Raw genomic sequence first — 19140 nt, 5'->3', positions numbered from 1 at the left:
TCCTAATAGATGCATCATCTAGATGGTCTCATGTGTGCTTATTATCATCTCGCAACCTGGCGTTTGCGAAATTGTTAGCACAAATAATAAGATTGAGAGCGCAATTCCCAGATTATTCAATTAAGGCCATTCGCCTTGATAATGCTGGAGAATTTACATCCCAAGCATTTAATGATTATTGTTTATCAATTGGGATAAAAATTGAACATTCTGTTGCTCATGTTCATACTCAAAATGGCCTTGCAGAGTCATTTATTAAGCGCCTACAATTAATAGCAAGACCTCTACTAATGAAAACAAAATTGTCAATTACTGTTTGGGGTCATGCTATCTTACATGCAGCAGCACTTGTACGTCTCAGACCGACTCATTATAATAAATACTCCCCGTCACAATTAGTATTTGGTAATGAACCAAATATAGCTCATTTAAGAATTTTTGGTTGTGCGGTATACGTGCCTGTAGCACCACCACAACGTACAAAAATGGGCCCTCAACGAAGGTTGGGCATATATGTTGGGTTTGACTCACCCTCCATAATTCGATACCTTGAACCGTTGACTGGAGATTTATTCACTGCTCGATTTGCAGATTGTCGGTTTGATGAAACAATTTTCCCGCCATTAGGGGGAGAGAAAAAAGAACCCGAAAAAGAAAAAGAAATTGCGTGGAAAGTTTCATCACTATCACATTTTGATCCACGCACCCGCACATGTGAGCAGGAGGTCCAGAAGATCATCCACTTACAGAAAATAGCAAATCAAATGCCAGATGCATTTACTGATTTGAAACGGATAACTAAGTCACATATCCCTGCAGTGAATGTACCTATCCGAATTGATGTCCCAAAAGGATCATCTACAAGTATCATAGCTTCTGAATCTCAAACACGCCAGAAGCGTGGTAGACCGTTGGGCTCAAAGGATAAAAATCCTAGAAAAAGAAGCGTAAGAAATAATAAAGATGATACTACACAGGAACTTCCTGAAGAAGGTCAAGGTTTGAGTAATCCTGATATTCCTGAAGAAATCAGTGAACCCGATACTCAAGTGAATGAAGAACTTTCAATAAGTTCTACCGGTGATGAGATAAATTTAGATCGATCAAAAATTACGGTGGATAATGTTTTTGCGTATAATGTTGCAATTAACCTCATGCAAGATAGTGAAAGTCTTGAACCTAAATCCGTCGAAGATTGTCGACGTAGATGTGATTGGCCAGAATGGCAAAAGGCAATTCAATCAGAATTAGACTCACTTGCTAAACGTGAGGTTTTTGGACCTGTAGTCCAAACCCCTGAAGGTGTAAAACCAGTTGGTTATAAATGGGTTTTTGTTAGAAAACGAAATGAGAGAAATGAAATTGTAAGATATAAGGCACGCCTTGTTGCACAAGGATTCTCTCAAAGACCCGGAGTCAACTATGAAGAAACATATTCACCGGTTATGGATGGGATAACATTTCGATATCTCATCAGTTTAGCTGTACATAAAAATCTTGAAATACACCTAATGGATGTGGTTACAGCTTACCTTTATGGTTCACTTGATAATGAAATTTACATGAAAATCCCAGAAGGATTAAAATTGCCTGAAGCATGTAAAAAGTCTCGGGAAGTATACTCAATAAAACTCGAAAGATCATTATATGGTCTGAAACAATCAGGGCGTATGTGGTATAATCGCCTAAGTGAGTACTTAATAAATGAAGGTTATATTAATGATGTTATTTGTCCATGTGTTTTTATTAAGAAAACGGAATCAGAGTTTGTTATACTCGCCGTTTATGTTGATGACATAAATCTCATTGGAACCCCTGAAGAGGTCCAAAAGGCAATTGAATATCTAAAGAAAGAATTTGAAATGAAAGACCTTGGAAAGACAAAACTTTGTCTAGGTCTACAAATTGAACATTTAGCAGACGGAGTTTTTGTCCATCAATCTGCCTACACTGAGAAAATCTTAAAAAGATTTTACATGGACAAAGCACATCCATTAAGTACTCCAATGGTTGTTCGATCACTTGAAGTAGAAAAAGATCAATTTCGACCTCCAGAAGAGGATGAAGAAATTCTTGGTCCTGAAGTACCATATCTCAGTGCTATTGGTGCACTTATGTATCTTGCTAACGCAACTAGGCCTGATATAACATTTTCTGTTAATTTGCTAGCAAGGTATAGTTCTTCCCCAACGCGAAGGCATTGGAACGGTATCAAACACATTTTGCGATACCTGAAGGGTACGATTGATATGGGTTTGTTTTATACTAACAAAGGTTACGCAGACCTTATTGGTTATGCAGATGCAGGTTATTTATCAGACCCACATAAAGCTCGATCTCAGACAGGTTATCTGTTTACACACGGAGGGACTGCTATATCATGGCGATCTACAAAACAGTCCATTGTTGCTACTTCTTCAAATCATGCTGAAATAATAGCAATTCATGAAGCAAGTAGAGAATGTGTGTGGTTGAGGTCGATGATACAGTTCATCAAAGAAAGATGTGGTCTGGAAAATAATGTTAAAGTACCCACAATTATATTCGAAGACAATGCCGCGTGTATAGCTCAATTGAAAGGTGGCTTCATAAAAGGAGACAGAACGAAACACATTTCACCAAAATTATTCTTCACACATGATCTTCAGAAGAATGGTGAAATTGATGTACAACAAGTTCGTTCAAGTGATAATCTTGCAGATTTATTCACAAAGGCATTACCAACATCAACTTTTGAGAAGCTAAGGCATAAGGTTGGAATGCGCCGTCTCCAAAATATCAAATGAAGCTTTCATCAGGGGGAGTAAATACGCGCTGCACTCTTTTTTCCTTCACCAAGGTTTTGTCCCATTGGGTTTTCCTGGTAAGGTTTTTAATGAGGCAGCAATCAAGGCGTATTATCAGATATGTAGACACAACATCAGAATAACTTAGTATATTATTTCTTGTAAAGTGTTTTTATGTAAACACATTACACGTGGACATCCAAGGGGGAGTGTTAAGTGGAGTGTCCACATATAAGTGGAATGCCCACCACATTTTTATATTAAAGTGGGGCCCACTAAAAGTGGGCATCCCACTAAATTAACACCTATATATACATTACCATGAATTGGTAATTGATAGTCGTAAAGAAAAAAAAACAAAATATTCTGTGCTTTGCTTCTTCTTCAGTTCTCCTATTTACTCTCTCTTTCAGTATTAAATTGTTAATTTAGTCTCATTTTACAACAACTATTAATTTTTTAAACAATTTTTAATATTAATAATAGTCGGGGATATTTAAAAGTGAAGGGATGGATGGGAGTAACTAAAAAGGAATATAACTGTGAAGATATTTTAGGAGGGGAAAGGTTGAGTGGGAATATAGCATAATTTGTGGAAACGCAGGAACCACTCAATTATGTCACTCCAAAAAGTTTTGCCATGGCTTTGCGGCATTGATGGCGCTCAGGTAATTAAATGAAACCTGCAAGCAACTGTCAATTCCCATACCTTTTATCTCAATTTTTTACCATCATACTTGCGTACATGATTTTGTATATGTTGCTTGACTTTATCACTAATGCAACCACGCGTCAATTAATTTGTTATAATATTCATCGTTAGAATAATCATCTTTATTATTAAGTGAGGCAGACACGTTTAACATATTCATACTTATAAAGTCAAAAACTTATGCCCTTCTGGTTGAATATTTGCAATCTTATTTATCCCTTCATTTTGAAAGTAGACATTTTAAATGCTAAAATTGTAAAAGATTGTAACTAATTGAGTAATGGCATTGAAGAAGGCTAAAAAGTAAAGGTTTGAGAGAAGCATGTCTTAATTTTGCTCAAAATTTGATGAAGATAATTACTTCAATTGAGTTAGAGATTAAATATCAAGATTTGAAAAGTACTTCCTATGGATCGAAGGTGTACAGAGACAAGATATTCCAAATTCACAAAACCACAATATTACAACTTGATCAAAGCTCAATGTTGACTCATTAATTAGCTTCATGAAAAAAAGTATAAAAGAAAAAAAAAAGGAGAGGAAAAATCTAGGGCCATGAAATAATAGTTCTCTCACTGTTTTAATTATATTGTATTTTATTGATTATTATTATTTTATTTAGTTATTTAAAATAAATAAATAAAATAAAATATCTATTTTTAATATAAAAATTAAATAAAATAAAATGGGGGGAGTAATAGGCTTAATCCCAAAAAAGGGTAGCCGTTTAATCTGCCATTGAAGGAGGCATGTGATAGATTAGTCCTTGAAGAGACAAAAACAAACCCACATAGCTTATGATATGGATTTCTCATTAAAATTCCTGCCCAAAACCTTTTTCTTCCACACCCCTATACATCAATCTAGACCCAGTTGTTCCTATTTTTTTTTTGGGTTTGGAGCAAATGGTCCATTTCCAATAGTATGTAATTTAAAGTGACAACTAATAACCTTTTATTTATAGTAATTCGAGATGATTCAGTTGATTTGAAGGGTGGTCATCTATCATGAGAATTTACTCAATGTGTTTAAAGTATTCATTCGAAGAATAAAGATGTTATTTAGGCTTTGTGTTATCGTGAAATTTCTATAAAAAAAACAAAACTTCTGTTGATATATTAATATTGTTACGTTATTGAGCAGCGTTACGACAGTTTCAAATGTCAATTTTTTAAAATCTGTTACAAATTATTCCAATGTTTGGATGGGTAATTTATTATAACAGTGAAAAATAATTCACTTTGAGATATTAGTAGTATTCAGACAGCTAATTACAACACTGCACCCGCAGTCGAACATTATAAAAGTAAGTCGCAAAAGGAAAAAGAACATACTACTACAATAAAACACGGCGTTTGACCTCGTAAATATCGTAAGACTGTCCAAGTCAGTCACCCAACCTCACCTCCTCCATTGCCAAACCTTTCAAGACTACTTCAGCTTTTTCAAATTTCAATGTAAACAAATTCCTTTCAAAACCAAAATCCATTTCTCATTTCTTCTCCCTCCATCTTCATTCCTTTTTCTCATTAAAACAAACGATTATTTCAAGACCCATTTTTCTAATTTTTCCGGTCAGTGATTTTTGTCAAGTTTTGAGTTGGGGGTTATTCAAAGACTCAATTTTTAAGACTTTTTATCTACGGTTTTGTTGGAGTTCAGAGGTTTTTGAATTTGTGGGGTTTCATGGCGGACCTAGTGAAGCAGATCTTGACAAAGCCGATCCAATTAGCAGACCAGGTGATAAAGGCCGCCGATGAGGCAAGTTCGTTCAAGCAAGAATGTACTGATCTCAGGTCCAAAACTGAGAAACTTGTGGCCCTTCTCCGTCAGGCTGCACGCGCCGGAAACGACCTTTATGAACGGCCCACGCGTCGGATCATTGACGACACTGAACAAGTTCTTGAAAAAGCTTTGGCTCTTGTGCTCAAGTGCAGAGCTCATGGACTTGTCAAGCGAGTTTTTACCATCATCCCTGCTGCACAATTCCGTAAAATGTCTTCCCAGTTGGAAAACTCCATTGGTGACGTGTCGTGGCTTCTCCGTGTATCGGCTTCAGCTGATGAACGAGCCGATGACTGTTTGGGTCTCCCTCCTATTGCTGCTAACGAGCCCATTTTATGCCTTATTTGGGAGCAGATCGCCATTTTGTACACGGGGAGTGTTGATGACAGATCAGACGCGGCCAATTCGCTTGTTTCTTTAGCCAGAGATAATGACCGGTACGGGAAATTGATTATTGAAGAAGGCGGAGTTGGGCCATTGCTGAAGTTGTTGAAAGAAGGGAAATCAGAGGGTCAGGAGAATGCTGCGAGGGCAATTGGTCTTCTTGGACGTGACCCAGAAAGCGTCGAACACATGATACATGCTGGGGTTTGCTCAGTATTTGCGAAAATCCTCAAAGAAGGTCCTATGAAGGTTCAAGCAGTGGTGGCTTGGGCAGTATCTGAGCTTGCTTCTCATTATCCCAAATGTCAAGATCTTTTTCACCAGCATAATACAATTCGATTGCTGGTTAGTCATCTTGCTTTCGAGACAGTTCAGGAACATAGCAAATACGCCATTGTCAGCAAAGCCACATCGATTCACCACGCTGTTGTCTTGGCTAGTAATACCAATGGTAATGCTCATGATACTGTGAATAAGGTGATTGAGGATGAAGACAAAAATCATTCTCTTTCACATCCACTGGGGAATAAGAAGCCTAATCATATGCACAGTGTGGTTGCTACGGCAATGAAGGGTCAAATAAAACAGCCTCAGCAGAATCCTGTGAATGGTTTAAACCAGACAAGTCAGACCAAGGTTAATGGAAATAACAGTCAGAAGCAAAATCAAGTGCACCACCACAACCAGCATAGTTTATCTTCATCTGGTCTGACTAATAAAGGGAGAGAACTAGAGGACCCTGCTACCAAGGCTGATATGAAGGCAATGGCTGCAAGAGCACTATGGAAACTTGCCAAGGGAAATTCGCCCATTTGTCGTAGTATCACTGAATCAAGAGCATTGCTTTGTTTTGCAGTACTGTTAGAGAAAGGACCTGACGATGTTCAGTACGATTCTGCTATGGCAATAATGGAAATAACATCCGTGGCAGAAATAGATGCTGAGTTGAGAAGGTCAGCCTTCAAGCCTAATTCTTCTGCCTGCAAAGCTGTTGTTGATCAATTGCTAAGAATCATTGAACAAGCTGATTCAGATCTGCTTGTTCCATGTGTTAAAGCTATCGGAAGTTTGGCCAGGACTTTTCGAGCTACAGAGACAAGGATGATTACTCCATTAGTAAAACTGCTGGATGAGCGAGAAGCAGAGATTTCTAAGGAAGCTGCCATTGCCCTCACAAAATTTGCTAGCTCGGTGAATTACCTTCACCTTGATCATTCCAAGGCAATCATCAGCGCTGGAGGGGCAAAACATCTGATCCAACTTGTTTACTTTGGTGAACAAATAGTTCAGAGTCCTGCATTGCTTTTGCTATGCTACATTGCATTGCACGTCCCTGATAGCGAAGAGCTTGCTCAAGCTGAGGTGCTTACAGTTCTTGAATGGGCATCAAAACAGTCCTACTTGATTCAAGATGAAGATGTGGAGTCTTTACTGCAGGAAGCTAAAAGCAGGCTGGAACTCTATCAGTCCAGAGGCTCAAGGGGATTCCATTAATTGCATCTGCAAAACTCAATGTGCAGGATTTGTAAGTTGTTAGATGAAAATTTCTATTTCTATTTACAGTTTCTCTCAGTTTACTATGGTCTTGGGAGTGTACATAAGATAGGACTTTTTGTCTTCCCTAATGATATAGTGGAACACCCTGTTCACCCCCATACAAAAATCAAATGACTCTTGCTCCATTGTAATATTGTTCAGTTCTACAAGGTGTATTATTGTATCTAGGACACAGAATACCTTATTCTTTGGTTATATTGATATTCGTTTTCTCAAATTTCCCTTTTTTTAGTTCGTGATGCTTAAGGGCATTTCTCATTTTGCAAGGGAAACGGAAAGACCCTATGCCAACATAAGCCTTTATTTTCCTTTGTGTGTAGCTATTGCGACTCAAAATTCTGGAATGTTTCTAAGGTGAGGCCTAAGCTGTTATTTGTTAAAAGAGAAATTTGAGGAGTGAATTATGATAACTCAAGTTTAGGTAATGGAATTTTTTATGAATGGAATGAAAGTAAACTTAAAAGCGAATGATTTTTTAAATTCTAGTATGCTAACCAAGGTGAATAACTAAAGACTTCCCCTCTAATTTAACACTAGGTAAATTGTCGCGCGAAAGCGTGGTGGTGAACTATTCCAACATTCGATAATATACATGGATAAAAGTTTGTTTTGTTTGATACCACGTAAGTGTCAGACCACAATTTTCATAATCTCCCCAATTGAAATATTGGAATCATGCAAATTCACATAAGGGGGCTTAACACTTGGATTTTTTTTTTCATTATCTAAAAGGTAGACTTATATCCCACTTGTTAGTCTCTGCAAAAAAAAAAATGAACATGATCAAAATTCAAATGTGAATGTGCTTTTATTAAGCCTGGCTAAATTGTGTTCATACAATTATCTCAAAGTTTATCAAGAAAAATAATCAATAGTCTTAGTACATCAAATCTTGAAGGTTGAACTACATAAAATCCTTGTATGATGCTGGATCCATATTGTATTCTATGTTAGCATGCTATCCTTCACTTTGAAACCTGCCATAAACATTGAGAAAAGTTTAGTTGCCAGATGAATGTTTAACGAATATGGCAGCTTTATTTCAGTAATTTCCTAACCAAGTTCTAAACAAATTCAACCATTATTTTCATTTTCTTTTTTGTTAGTTCAAAGAAAGAACCCTGGACGCAATACTCAATTCCACACAAAGTTGTCATATTAGAGAAACATCAATTTTCTCCTCAAAGAACTCAATTTTCTTGGTCATATTAGGATGGAAAACTTGCTCAACTTGCTGGGATAATAATATTTCTATCAGATAATTTTTGGACTGACATGATTTTTTAATGGTGCGATTGGTGCAAGAATTTTTCTACTAAAAACATGAAAAAAGAACTTGTTTAAACATACTAAGGTAAATATCTATCAAACTCCCATTAGCAAAACATACTTTAACAAAGAAAGAGAAAATGATGAACAACTCACAAAAAGTCAGAATATAAAAGTCACCAAAGAAGCGTTGGAATCTAATTAGAGTAACTTTGATCGAAAATTATGAATTCATGGGTAGAAATAAGAGGGAAAGAAACTGCACAATCCCAAATACTAATGGTTCAGGCTTCTTGATTTCAACCACCACATAAGTAAAATTACAACAACTACTACTGTCAATCAATCCCGAACTAATTTGAGTGCCTGTATGAAGCCACAAATATCAATTCCATTCTATTTGGACACACTTCTCTTTTATATTGATTCCAAAAAAAACTCCTAGTGAACGCCATTGCACATGTAATTGTATCAACATTATTATGTCCCGTTTGACCCTACAACCCATGTGAGAAATATAGGTAAAAGGGCAGCCCGGTGCACTAAGCTCCCGTTATGCACAGGGTTCGAGGAAGAATCCGACTACAAGGATCTATTGTGGATGAAAAATATTATTGAATTGTGTGTCTACGTTATTACACTGAGCCTTGTTTATAGACACTACTACATTATAATCCTTATCCAAATAGGATTTTATATATGATTCTTATTCCTATTCTTATTCGAACTCAAAAGCAACATCAAAGGCCTCAATTACTTTAAAGAATCTACAAAGCAAAAGATTTAGTAAAACTCACAGCTTTTGTTCTTTCAAAAGTTTTTGAAGAAAGCGAATTTGCATCCATGGCAAAAACATAGATAACATATTTTGGTAATTCGGTCCTCTATATTAGCCCCATTTGCATCAACTTCTGCTTCCAAATCTGCAATAAAATAAACAAAATTCAAACATTTGAAATTAATAAAATGAATCTCGAGACTAAACTCCAATTTGGATTAAGGAGACAACCATACCAGAAATAATCTTCCAGGAGCATGACTAAATCACTTTATTAGTTACTTGTCAACCGAACCTTCAGAACAATATGTTTAAATTTAATTGTTCGCCTCAGTAGTGGATTTCTATAATAAATTCTATTAATTATAATTTGGGTACTACAATTCTTTCTAGTATAATAAAGTTTGAATTGTATTTTTTTTAATGTAGATTAGTGTTTGTTCCCGGGTGTGCATTCGGTTTTTCGGTTTCGATATTTTGGTTTTCGATTTTGAAAAAGTGTAATTCAATTTAAATCAAAAAAAACTGATTTGGTTTGGTTTTTCTCTTGGTTTTTTTCGATTTGGCTATTCGATTATGTCAATAATTAAAAACATAATCAAAGTTATATTTGCATGCTAAAATAAAATAAAAATTACATACAAGGAGAAGTAATAATATTAAATCTCGTAAATATACGTTCTAATATAAGTTACGACTAAAATTTAAACACAATAACTTAAATTATACTAATAGATGTTCAAACATAAAATATAAACTAAATCATAATGAAACTTTCAATGAAATTAACTCTAGTTTAAAAATATTATAACCTAATACCTATAATTTAGGGAAATAAGAATGACCAGTGAATTGGGCTTAGTCCTAATATGATAAATTACTAATCCTAATAAAAATTATTTAACTAAAAAAAGAGGGATGAATATAATAATTCAATTTTTTTGATTTTTCGGTTTTTATTTTTTTAAATCCGAAACCAAACCAAAAAAATCAAAAAAAGTAAAATTTTAATTCGAAACCAAACCAAAAAAATCAAAAAACCAATTCAAATTAAAATTCGGTTTAATTTAATTTAATTTTTTGATTTAATCCAAATAATGCACACCCCTATGTACACTAAATGGGAGAATCAAGACTTGATCGTAGAGAGGGATTGTTAAGACCTATATAGAGGAATTCAACATGTGTTATTGCTAATAAGTGATTTGGTTAAGCAATTCAATCATATAAATTTAAACAAAAAAATTACCATCGGAAAGGTATAATATTTACAATATAATCACCAAAAACATCTAATAAACAAAAATAATAAATATTAAAATAGAAATATTCCAAATCCACAACTTCACAGAGAAAGTCCACAGTATGCCCAAAATATAACAACTCAGATATAAAAGCCTAATCAAAGTAACAAAAAATGCAAAAAGATATTAGATAAAACTTACAAATGGGAAAAGAAAGAGAATAAGAAGCTTTCGATTGCAATTGAGATTGAAATCTTCAATGCCATTATTGACTTCAATTTCAAGTGAACTAGAGTCGGAGAGAAATCAAAGTAGAAATACCCTAAATCCACAACTTCATAGATCCACAGTATGCCCAAAATACAACAAATCAGATATGAAAACCTAATCAAACTGACAAAACTTGCAAAAAGAAGAAGATGAAACTTGCAAATGGGAAGAGAAAGAAAATAAGAAGACTTCGATTGCGATTGCGGTTGTAATTGCAATTGAAATCTTCAATGCTATTGTCGGCTTCAATTTCAAGCGAATCAGAATCGGAGAGAAATCAAAATAAAAATACCCCAAATCCACAACTTCACAGAGAAAGTCCACAATATACCCAAAATACAACAAATCAGTTATGAAAACCTAATCAAATAACAAAAATTGCAAAAAAATTTAGATTAAACTTACAAATGGGAAGAGGAAGAGAATAAGAAGCCTTCGATTGCAATTGCGGTTGTAATTGAGATTAGGGTGTGTATTGGTCGATTCGGTTCGGTTCTGTTCGATTTTAAGTATTATCAATTTGATTTATCGATTTTTGGTTTTTAAATACACTAAATCGATAACCAAATCAATAAGATATTTGTTATTAGTTTATTGATTTTTGGTCTTTAACAGTTCGGTTTTCGGTTTTAACCAATAAGAAAAACTTTTAAAACAAATATACGAATCTTGGAGCTGTCGTCGTAGCAACTTGCAAACCCTTGCGGCTGAACCTAAAGTGACAAAGCCTAAAGGGTAAACACTAAAATACTAAATAGTATTATATAGTGATTAACTTATTATATATTTATATTAATATTTTTTGTTTGATATTTGTGTATGGTTAAAAAACTAAAAATTAAATTACCAAATTATTATAGTCTTAATGGGTTAACCGTTAATCCAATAACCCAATATTATAAAATCAATACCGAACCGATAACCAAATAATTATTTTTTATAAAACCATTAAATAACCGTTAACCCAATAACCTAATATTATAAAACCAATACCGAACCGATAATCCAATAATTATTTTTTATAAAACCATTAAATAATCGTTAACCTAATAATAATAAATCAATAACACTTTTTCGATATTTTTACACGCTCTAATTGCGATTGACATTGAAAGTCAATGTTGGCTTCACTTTCAAGTGAACTAGAGTCAGAGAGAAGAAAGAGTTTTTGAAAGTGTCTCTTTTTTCCCGGGAGACGTTATTGGCTTTTGCGGTCTTTGAGTAGTGACGATTGAATTCTTAAATATAATTAAAATTTTAATTGAGAATTTTTAAAACTAAACACTGCCTAGGAAAGGGGAAATAATAGTTAGATATAATTCCTGAATTTCTGAGACTGCTACGTAGGCGGACTTAAAATTCTCTTTTATATATATATAAGATTTGTGATAAATTGTATTTTAGCAAACTATTGTAAGAGAAATGCAGATGAATTTTTGATGTCAATGAGTTTCGCTCAATACTTGTATAATTTATTTTTCTATTTGTAACTAGTTGTTTCTTTGTATGAAGAAAGTGGTTTGCTCTGTACTGGTATTTCTTAAATTAAAGGATATAAATAGTTTCGCCATGGTAGAGAGGAGGAGGTCCAAGTAATTCACAATGATCCTTGAGAATTTCTCTGTAGATCGCGAGAATGCATGTTCTGATGCTTGCACGGGCTCATCTGCCTCCAACAATCCAACAAAGTGAGTTTCACAGAAAGGAGGTTAGCGAGATCCCAACTCTGAGGAAAGAAAAGAAGCTCGACCATGAAAAGGCAAGTCGGGTTTCACCACATATGTGTGGTACCCGGCCCCACGCAAACGTGGACTCCCATGGCTCTCTTGGAAAAGAGGCGAGTATCCCTCCCTTTCTATTAGCTCCTGTAGCTATGGGCATTTAGGATAATCTATGTATCTTAAAAGGATCGTTAGAAGTCTTATCCTCTATCTTTTATCCCCCAACATCGGTTTGAACGCCTCTATTGTTATAAAAAGAAAAAGCGACTAAGTAATTGACACCTTGATTTTTTTGAAATGAATATCATATGTTAAGTCTAACCCCACAAAAGTAGGGGTAAGGTTTGCCTATGCTAATCTTTCCAAACCACATTTGTGGGATTACATTGGGTACTTTGTTGTTTTTGTAATATCATATGTTGAGAACGTGTCAATTTTTAACATATTTGTTAGTACGATATCTAAGTATTTAATTTGGGAAATAGTACGAATCTAATTATTTACTGGATTCAGCTTTCAGTGCTGAATTGAGTTACTATATAGCAGCTGACTTTTCTTAAACTCCTAGTGGCAAATGTGAGCACATGACTTTTTCTTTTCCTTTAGAAAAGGCTGATTTGGTTGAAGCCCACCTTCTTTTGCTGAGTCGATTGACCCAGCCAAAGCAGCCCTGAATTTGACAAAATGAGGAGTCAAGATTGGACTAGTATAGAAAACTGATTCCAATATAGAAACACCCTTCTTGACCCATGAAATTTCAATAAAGAACTGCAGCATTCTCACGAAGGAACCTTTTCTATTCTTTCTAGATCCCAGAGAATAGGTAGGAAGGAGAAATCAGGGGTGGATCTACGGGGATATATACAATATTAAGTTTTGAATCCCCTCAACACAATATGAATTGCACCTCATTGTTGCGGGCTTGAGTCTGACTAGAGAGTATTCTTTTTACCTTACGAATCACCTTGTCAAAAGTTCTGGCTCTGCCCCTGTGAGCAATCCATGACCTTGTTACAGCAGAGTGAATTATGGAAGTTGGCGCCAAAGGCCCCAGGCTGGATACTGGACGTTTTCAATCTGTCTTTTTAATATACAGTTGTTTTAGGTTGGTGACTGCATACTTTCTAAAAAGATAACATAAGCCAGCTTTCACAAACTCTATTTATAACTGAAAAAATCGGCGTCCAACTTTTTCTTCCCAACTATTTGTCGCATTGATTAAATAGGCGATTATACTTTTGTCATCATCACCGCATAATCATTTTAATTCTCTTGATTAGAGAAAACATATTGAGGAATCCACACCTCATCCAACTACTTGAGAAACTTTTTGAAGTTTTAAAATCCGAGGCAGTACAAATAGACCCACCATTGGAACATACCATGATACTTCAATCAAATGGTGTGTCCATATCTATCTACTTATATTCTACAGACAACTGTATTTGTATACAGCTATCCATTGTGAGTATATTTCGTTCTAAAATTTATGACAACAATTCCAGATTACATACTAAAGTTTTTAGAGGCAGAGGAAGTGAATGATGTTTTTTTTGAGAGTTGTCATTCAATTTACTTGTTGCTGACATTCATAACCAGGAAAAGATGACATAGAAAGATAAAATACCTCTGATACTAATTAATTAATGTGAAATCTTGCTTGTGATGTTAGTTGAAGCTTTTGACAGGATGTATATATAAGCAACTCATGGAAAAATGTGAATATGATAACTTGTAAGAGCAAAGCCTTTGGAACATTTGATAATTGATGGGCCAAAATGATGGCCTCATGAAGTAATGGGCTGAAAGAACAAGCTCATCATCTTCACTAAGCTCACCATATAAACTTCTTGAGGAATTAAACTCATGGCGTGAATTGGAAAAAGATCTGGACTAATCAAAGTCTCAAAATTGTGAGAGATCCATTGAAGGACTTGAGGTCGAATGCACCTAGAGAGATGGAGTTTTATTGTAACAGAAAAATGTAATTGAGATTCCAAATTTGAGTAGTAAATGTTTAAAATAAAAATTCCGAATGCTTTTTAATCTTAAACTTATTCAAATGAAAATTAGTTTATGTTGGAGAAATTATAAGATTACAAATTACAATTAAAAAATAAAATGAAGAAATTAACTTCACTTCTTGGCTGAGGCGCGGATATCTCGCTCTCTTTAAGGAGATTCAAGCCCACTGCAGTAAATCGTTTCACTGGTCCAGCAGTAGTCCTCTTGACTTGTCCCCTCCAGGATACAACAGCCTTATCACAAAAATGTAACTCAACAAACTCTGGACAAGAGTTGAGTTTAAAGCTCTACACAAAGAACACCTCTCTTCAACTAATAAGAACTCTCTTTTTTATATAAACTTAACTCTCTCAATTTTTTCTTCTCTTATTCTCCCTTCAAAACAAAGAAGACCTCTCTATTTATAGGAGAGAAAATCATACAAAGATGAAAAAATAATAGAATGCCATCATTATCATCATTTAGTGTACCATTATGATTTATTGCACCATTATGATTTAGTGCACCACTTATTAGTGATAATTAAATTAAAAATACATAATAATATGATTTAGTGCACCACTTATTAGTGATAATTAAATTAAAAATACATAATGGAATGATTTAGTCTTGCACTAAATAAAGATGATAATGAAAGACATTTTTATGCACTAAAGAAAGAATAATAAAGATGACATTAAATGTCATCAATGGACAATTGCTAAAATTGCAATTTAATAAAATGTTAAAATGTTCACACACTAACAATCCCCCACTCATTTTAATATTGTATAAGAGAGTTTATCAGCTGAAGGAAGATTACTATACATAATGAAGGTGTGCTCTGCATTGAACCTCCACTTAGTGAAACAATAACTTTTACTCCAGAATCGTAGTGGTCTCAGACTTGAACTATGACTGCTTAAGGGACATAAAATATTACTGCTCACACATAGTAATCAAGGTATTGTCACGAGCTTTATAAGCCAGCACATTACGGCCTTGTGCTATCCCGGTTTTATGAGTGCTTTTGAGAATAAGCCTAATTCTCATAGGAAGCGGCCTACTTCCATACTCACATAGGTGAAATCTATCAAGAGTGCTCCTGTAAATTTAACACTCCACCCATACGGGCTACAGATTTTCATTAAGAGTTTTTAAAACTCAACCTCCTCAATTCACTACAGGAAACAATGCACTCACATCATAGGGAGGGAATAAAAATAGTGCATTTTTTTCACAACAAGTCATCATATGATTCGTTTTTCCCATTGAACCTGGTTATAGGATCTCTAGTCTCCAAGTTGGGTTTCCTCATATATGACTCATGTATTTATAGGCTTCAATCCCATCCCCCTCGATGTGCTCCAGACCTTTTCTCTTGTTAAGGCCTTAGTAAGAGGATTTGCAAGATTTTCACAAGATTTGACATAATCAACATTAATGGTACCACTTGTCAAATATGATCTTACATTACTGTGTTTCCTCCTTATAGGTCTGGATTTACCGTTGTAATAACGATTTTAAACTCTACCAATTGCTGCAGTGCTATCACAATGAATTAAAATTGGAGGAATTGGTTTTTCAAAATAAGGTATTTGAAATAATAAATCTCTTAACCAATTCGCTTCCTCACTAGCTGAAGCTAAAGCAATTAGTTCAGCCTCCATGGTAGAGTTAGCAATTATAGTTTGTTTTTTTGATTTCCAACAAACAGCACCACCACCCAATGTAAAAATGTAACCAGTGGTAGAACAGGAATCACCTGCTAAAGTGTTCCAATCTGCATCAGAAAAGCCTTCAAGTACAGCAGGATATTTTTTATAGAACAAACCACAAGTTTTTGTTCCAATTAAATATCTCATAACTCTTGTTATAGCATGCCAATGTTCATTACCTGGCTTGCTAGTAAACCTGCTAAGTACTCCTACTGCATATGCAATATCAGGCCTAGTGCAATCAGTCACATATCTCAAACTTCCAATTACGCTAGCATATTCCTTTTGATTTATCACATCAATTTCACTTTGAACAGGAAACAAGTGTACACTTGAATCAAAAGGAGTTAAAACATGCTTGCAATCAAGAAAGTTATATTTTTTTAAAATTTTCTCAACATAATGTGACTGGTCAAGGAAAATTCCATCACATGTTCTAGTAATTTTTATTCCTAGAATAAAATTTGCCTCACCAAGATCTTTCATATCAAAATGGCTTCTAAGAATGTTCTTAGTATCATCAATAACATTCATATTCGAGCCAAAGATCAATAAATCATCAACATATAGGCAAATAATAACATGTGTATTATTCCAAGACTTATGATATATGCACTTATCACACTCATTTGTTTTAAAATCATTTTCAATCATGCAGGAATCAAACTTTTCATGCCATTGCTTTGGTGCCTGTTTCAAGCCATATAGGGATTTAGTAAGTTTACATACTTTGCTTTCTTGGCCTGCTTCAACAAAACCTTCAGGTTGTTCCATATAAATTTCTTCATTAAGTTCTCCATTTAAAAAAGCAGTTTTTACATCCATTTGATGAATATGCAAATCAAAAATTGCAGCCATAGCAATTAAAAGTCCAATGGATGTAATTCTTGTTACCGGAGAAAAAGTATCAAAAAACTCTAGGCCTTCTAGTTGCTTAAACCCTTTAGCAACTAGTCTAGCCTTATATTTATCGATTGATCCATCTGGTTTTAAATTTTTTCGTAAGACCCATTTGCAACCAATTGTTTTACAACCTGGTGGTAAATCAACTAACTTCCAAGTTTTATTAGAAATTAGTGATTCCATTTCATCATTTACAGCCTCTTTCCAAAAAATAGAATCATACGAAGATAAAGCTTCTTGTAAAGTTAAAGGGTCATCTCCAACATTAAAAACATAAAAATCAGGCCCAAAATCTTTTTCTACTCTAGCTCTTTTACTTCTTCTTACCTCAAAATCATCAATTTCTTTATTTTTTAAAATGGAAGAAGAAGAACTAGGTAGTGATAAAATATTTTGTTCAATTCTTTGACCCCCACTATTTTTAGAATCAAAAGAAAATTTATTTTCATGAAAAATAGCATCACCTGATTCTATTACAATTTTATCTTCAAGATTAAAAAATCTATAGGCTGTACTATTTGAAGCATAACCAAGAAAAGCACAAGTAGTAACTTTCTTACCCAATTTTGTAACTTTGGAATCCATTAGCCTCACAAAGGCTAGACAACCCCAAACTCTTAGATATCCCAAATTTGGCTTATGACCTTTCCACAACTCAAAAGGTGTTAGTTTAGTATTTTTATGAGGCACTCGATTTAACACATAACACGCAGTCAAAATAGCTTCACCCCAAAAATTCAAAGGTGCATTTGACTCAATAAGCATGGCATTAGTCAATTCAACCAAAGTTCTATTTTTCCGTTCCGCTACACCATTAGATGAAGGAGAATAAGGAGGAGTAGTTTCATGAATTATTCCCAATGATCTAACAAAAGAATTAAACTCATTTGACTCATATTCACGGCCTCTATCACTTCTAATTCTTTTTATTTTCTTCCCAAACTGATTTTCAACCTCATGGAGAAAAAATTTAAAATTTTCAAAAGCATCACTTTTATTTTTCATTAAGTAAACATATGTAAACTTAGAAAAATCATCAATGAAAGTGATAAAATATCTATTTCCTCCACGAGTTAAAATTCCTCCAAGTTCACAAATATCAGTGTGAACTAATTCTAATAAATCAGTTTTTCTTTCAACTTTAAAATGAGGCCTTTTAGTGATTTTTGCTTTACTACAAGCTTCACACTTTTCAAAATTCTTTTTAATCACTGGGATTAATCCTAAATTACTCATGATTCCAACATAACGATCATTAATATGACACAAACGAGCATGCCAAAAATTAGTAGAAGAAAGCATGTAAACAGAAGTAGAAATTTTATTCATTTCAACATTCAGTTTAAACATCCCATCACAAGCATACCCCTTTCCCACAAAAATACCTTTTTTCACAATTACATATTGATCAGATTCAATAATTTGTTTAAAGCCTGCTTTATTAAGAAGAAAACTAGACATCAAGTTTTTTCTCATGGAAGGAGTATAAAGTACATCTTTCAAAGTTAATATCCTTCCAGAGGTAAAACACAATTCGACATCTCCCGTTCCAAGCACTTGAGTAGTATGAGAATCACCGAGCATGATGGTTTTGGGCTCTCCAAAAGGAGTATATTTTTTAAACCAATCTTTGTCATAACAGACATGACGGTTTGCACCAGAATCAGCCCACCATCCATCAACATTCTCAACCATGTTTATGTCTGTAATCATTGCCACAAAAGGCTCTTCGGTAACGTTTGCCTGAGGTATAGGACCACGTTTCCGGTATCTGCAAAATCGAGCAATATGCCCACTCTTGCCACAGACAAAGCACGGTCCTTTATCATAAACTTGTTGATTTTGTGCTTGGCTATTTTCACCATTATTTTTCTTGGAAAGTCTACCATTATTTTTCTTGAACTTTTTCTTCTTAGGCTTCAAAGAGGTATTTTTGTTAGATTCAGGAGTAATATATTTTGAAGTAACTAAATTTACCTTCGTTGTGATGTTGCTCTCTTCATTTTGTA

General features: G+C 34.4%; 2 protein-coding genes and 1 long non-coding RNA gene across 4 annotated transcripts in view; 1 reads left to right on the top strand and 2 right to left on the bottom strand.

Annotated features, from left to right (window-relative positions):
* Window positions 1-1308, bottom strand: part of LOC129872328 (uncharacterized) — a 67909-nt gene extending 66601 nt beyond the window's left edge. The window contains exon 1 of the mRNA XM_055947283.1: window positions 1305-1308. The gene's annotated coding sequence lies outside the window, so the exon portion shown is untranslated. The remainder of the gene's footprint in view (window positions 1-1304) is intronic.
* Window positions 1309-4817: 3509 nt separating this feature from the next.
* On the top strand, window positions 4818-7441 carry LOC129873654 (uncharacterized). The gene has a single exon (XM_055948783.1). The coding sequence runs from the start codon at window positions 5185-5187 to the stop codon at window positions 7159-7161; it is 1977 nt and encodes a 658-aa protein (XP_055804758.1). The 5' UTR covers window positions 4818-5184; the 3' UTR covers window positions 7162-7441.
* A 572-nt stretch (window positions 7442-8013) lies between these two features.
* Window positions 8014-11346, bottom strand: LOC129874392 (uncharacterized). Of its 2 annotated transcripts, none has more exons than XR_008762878.1 (3): window positions 10717-11346; window positions 9291-9416; window positions 8014-8201 (listed from the first exon to the last, which is right to left on the bottom strand). It is a non-coding gene; the product is annotated as an uncharacterized LOC129874392 (long non-coding RNA). The 2 variants fall into 2 exon arrangements; XR_008762877.1 differs by having other exon boundaries at window positions 11191-11346.
* Between the last annotated feature and the right edge of the window lie 7794 nt (window positions 11347-19140).

The sequence above is a fragment of the Solanum dulcamara genome, chromosome 11 (genome assembly GCF_947179165.1).
Source record: "Solanum dulcamara chromosome 11, daSolDulc1.2, whole genome shotgun sequence".
In the NCBI taxonomy this organism is placed as follows: domain Eukaryota; kingdom Viridiplantae; phylum Streptophyta; class Magnoliopsida; order Solanales; family Solanaceae; genus Solanum; species Solanum dulcamara.
The sequence above is the reverse complement of the archived record's forward strand: the minus strand, read 5'-3'. Positions and strand labels throughout refer to the sequence as shown.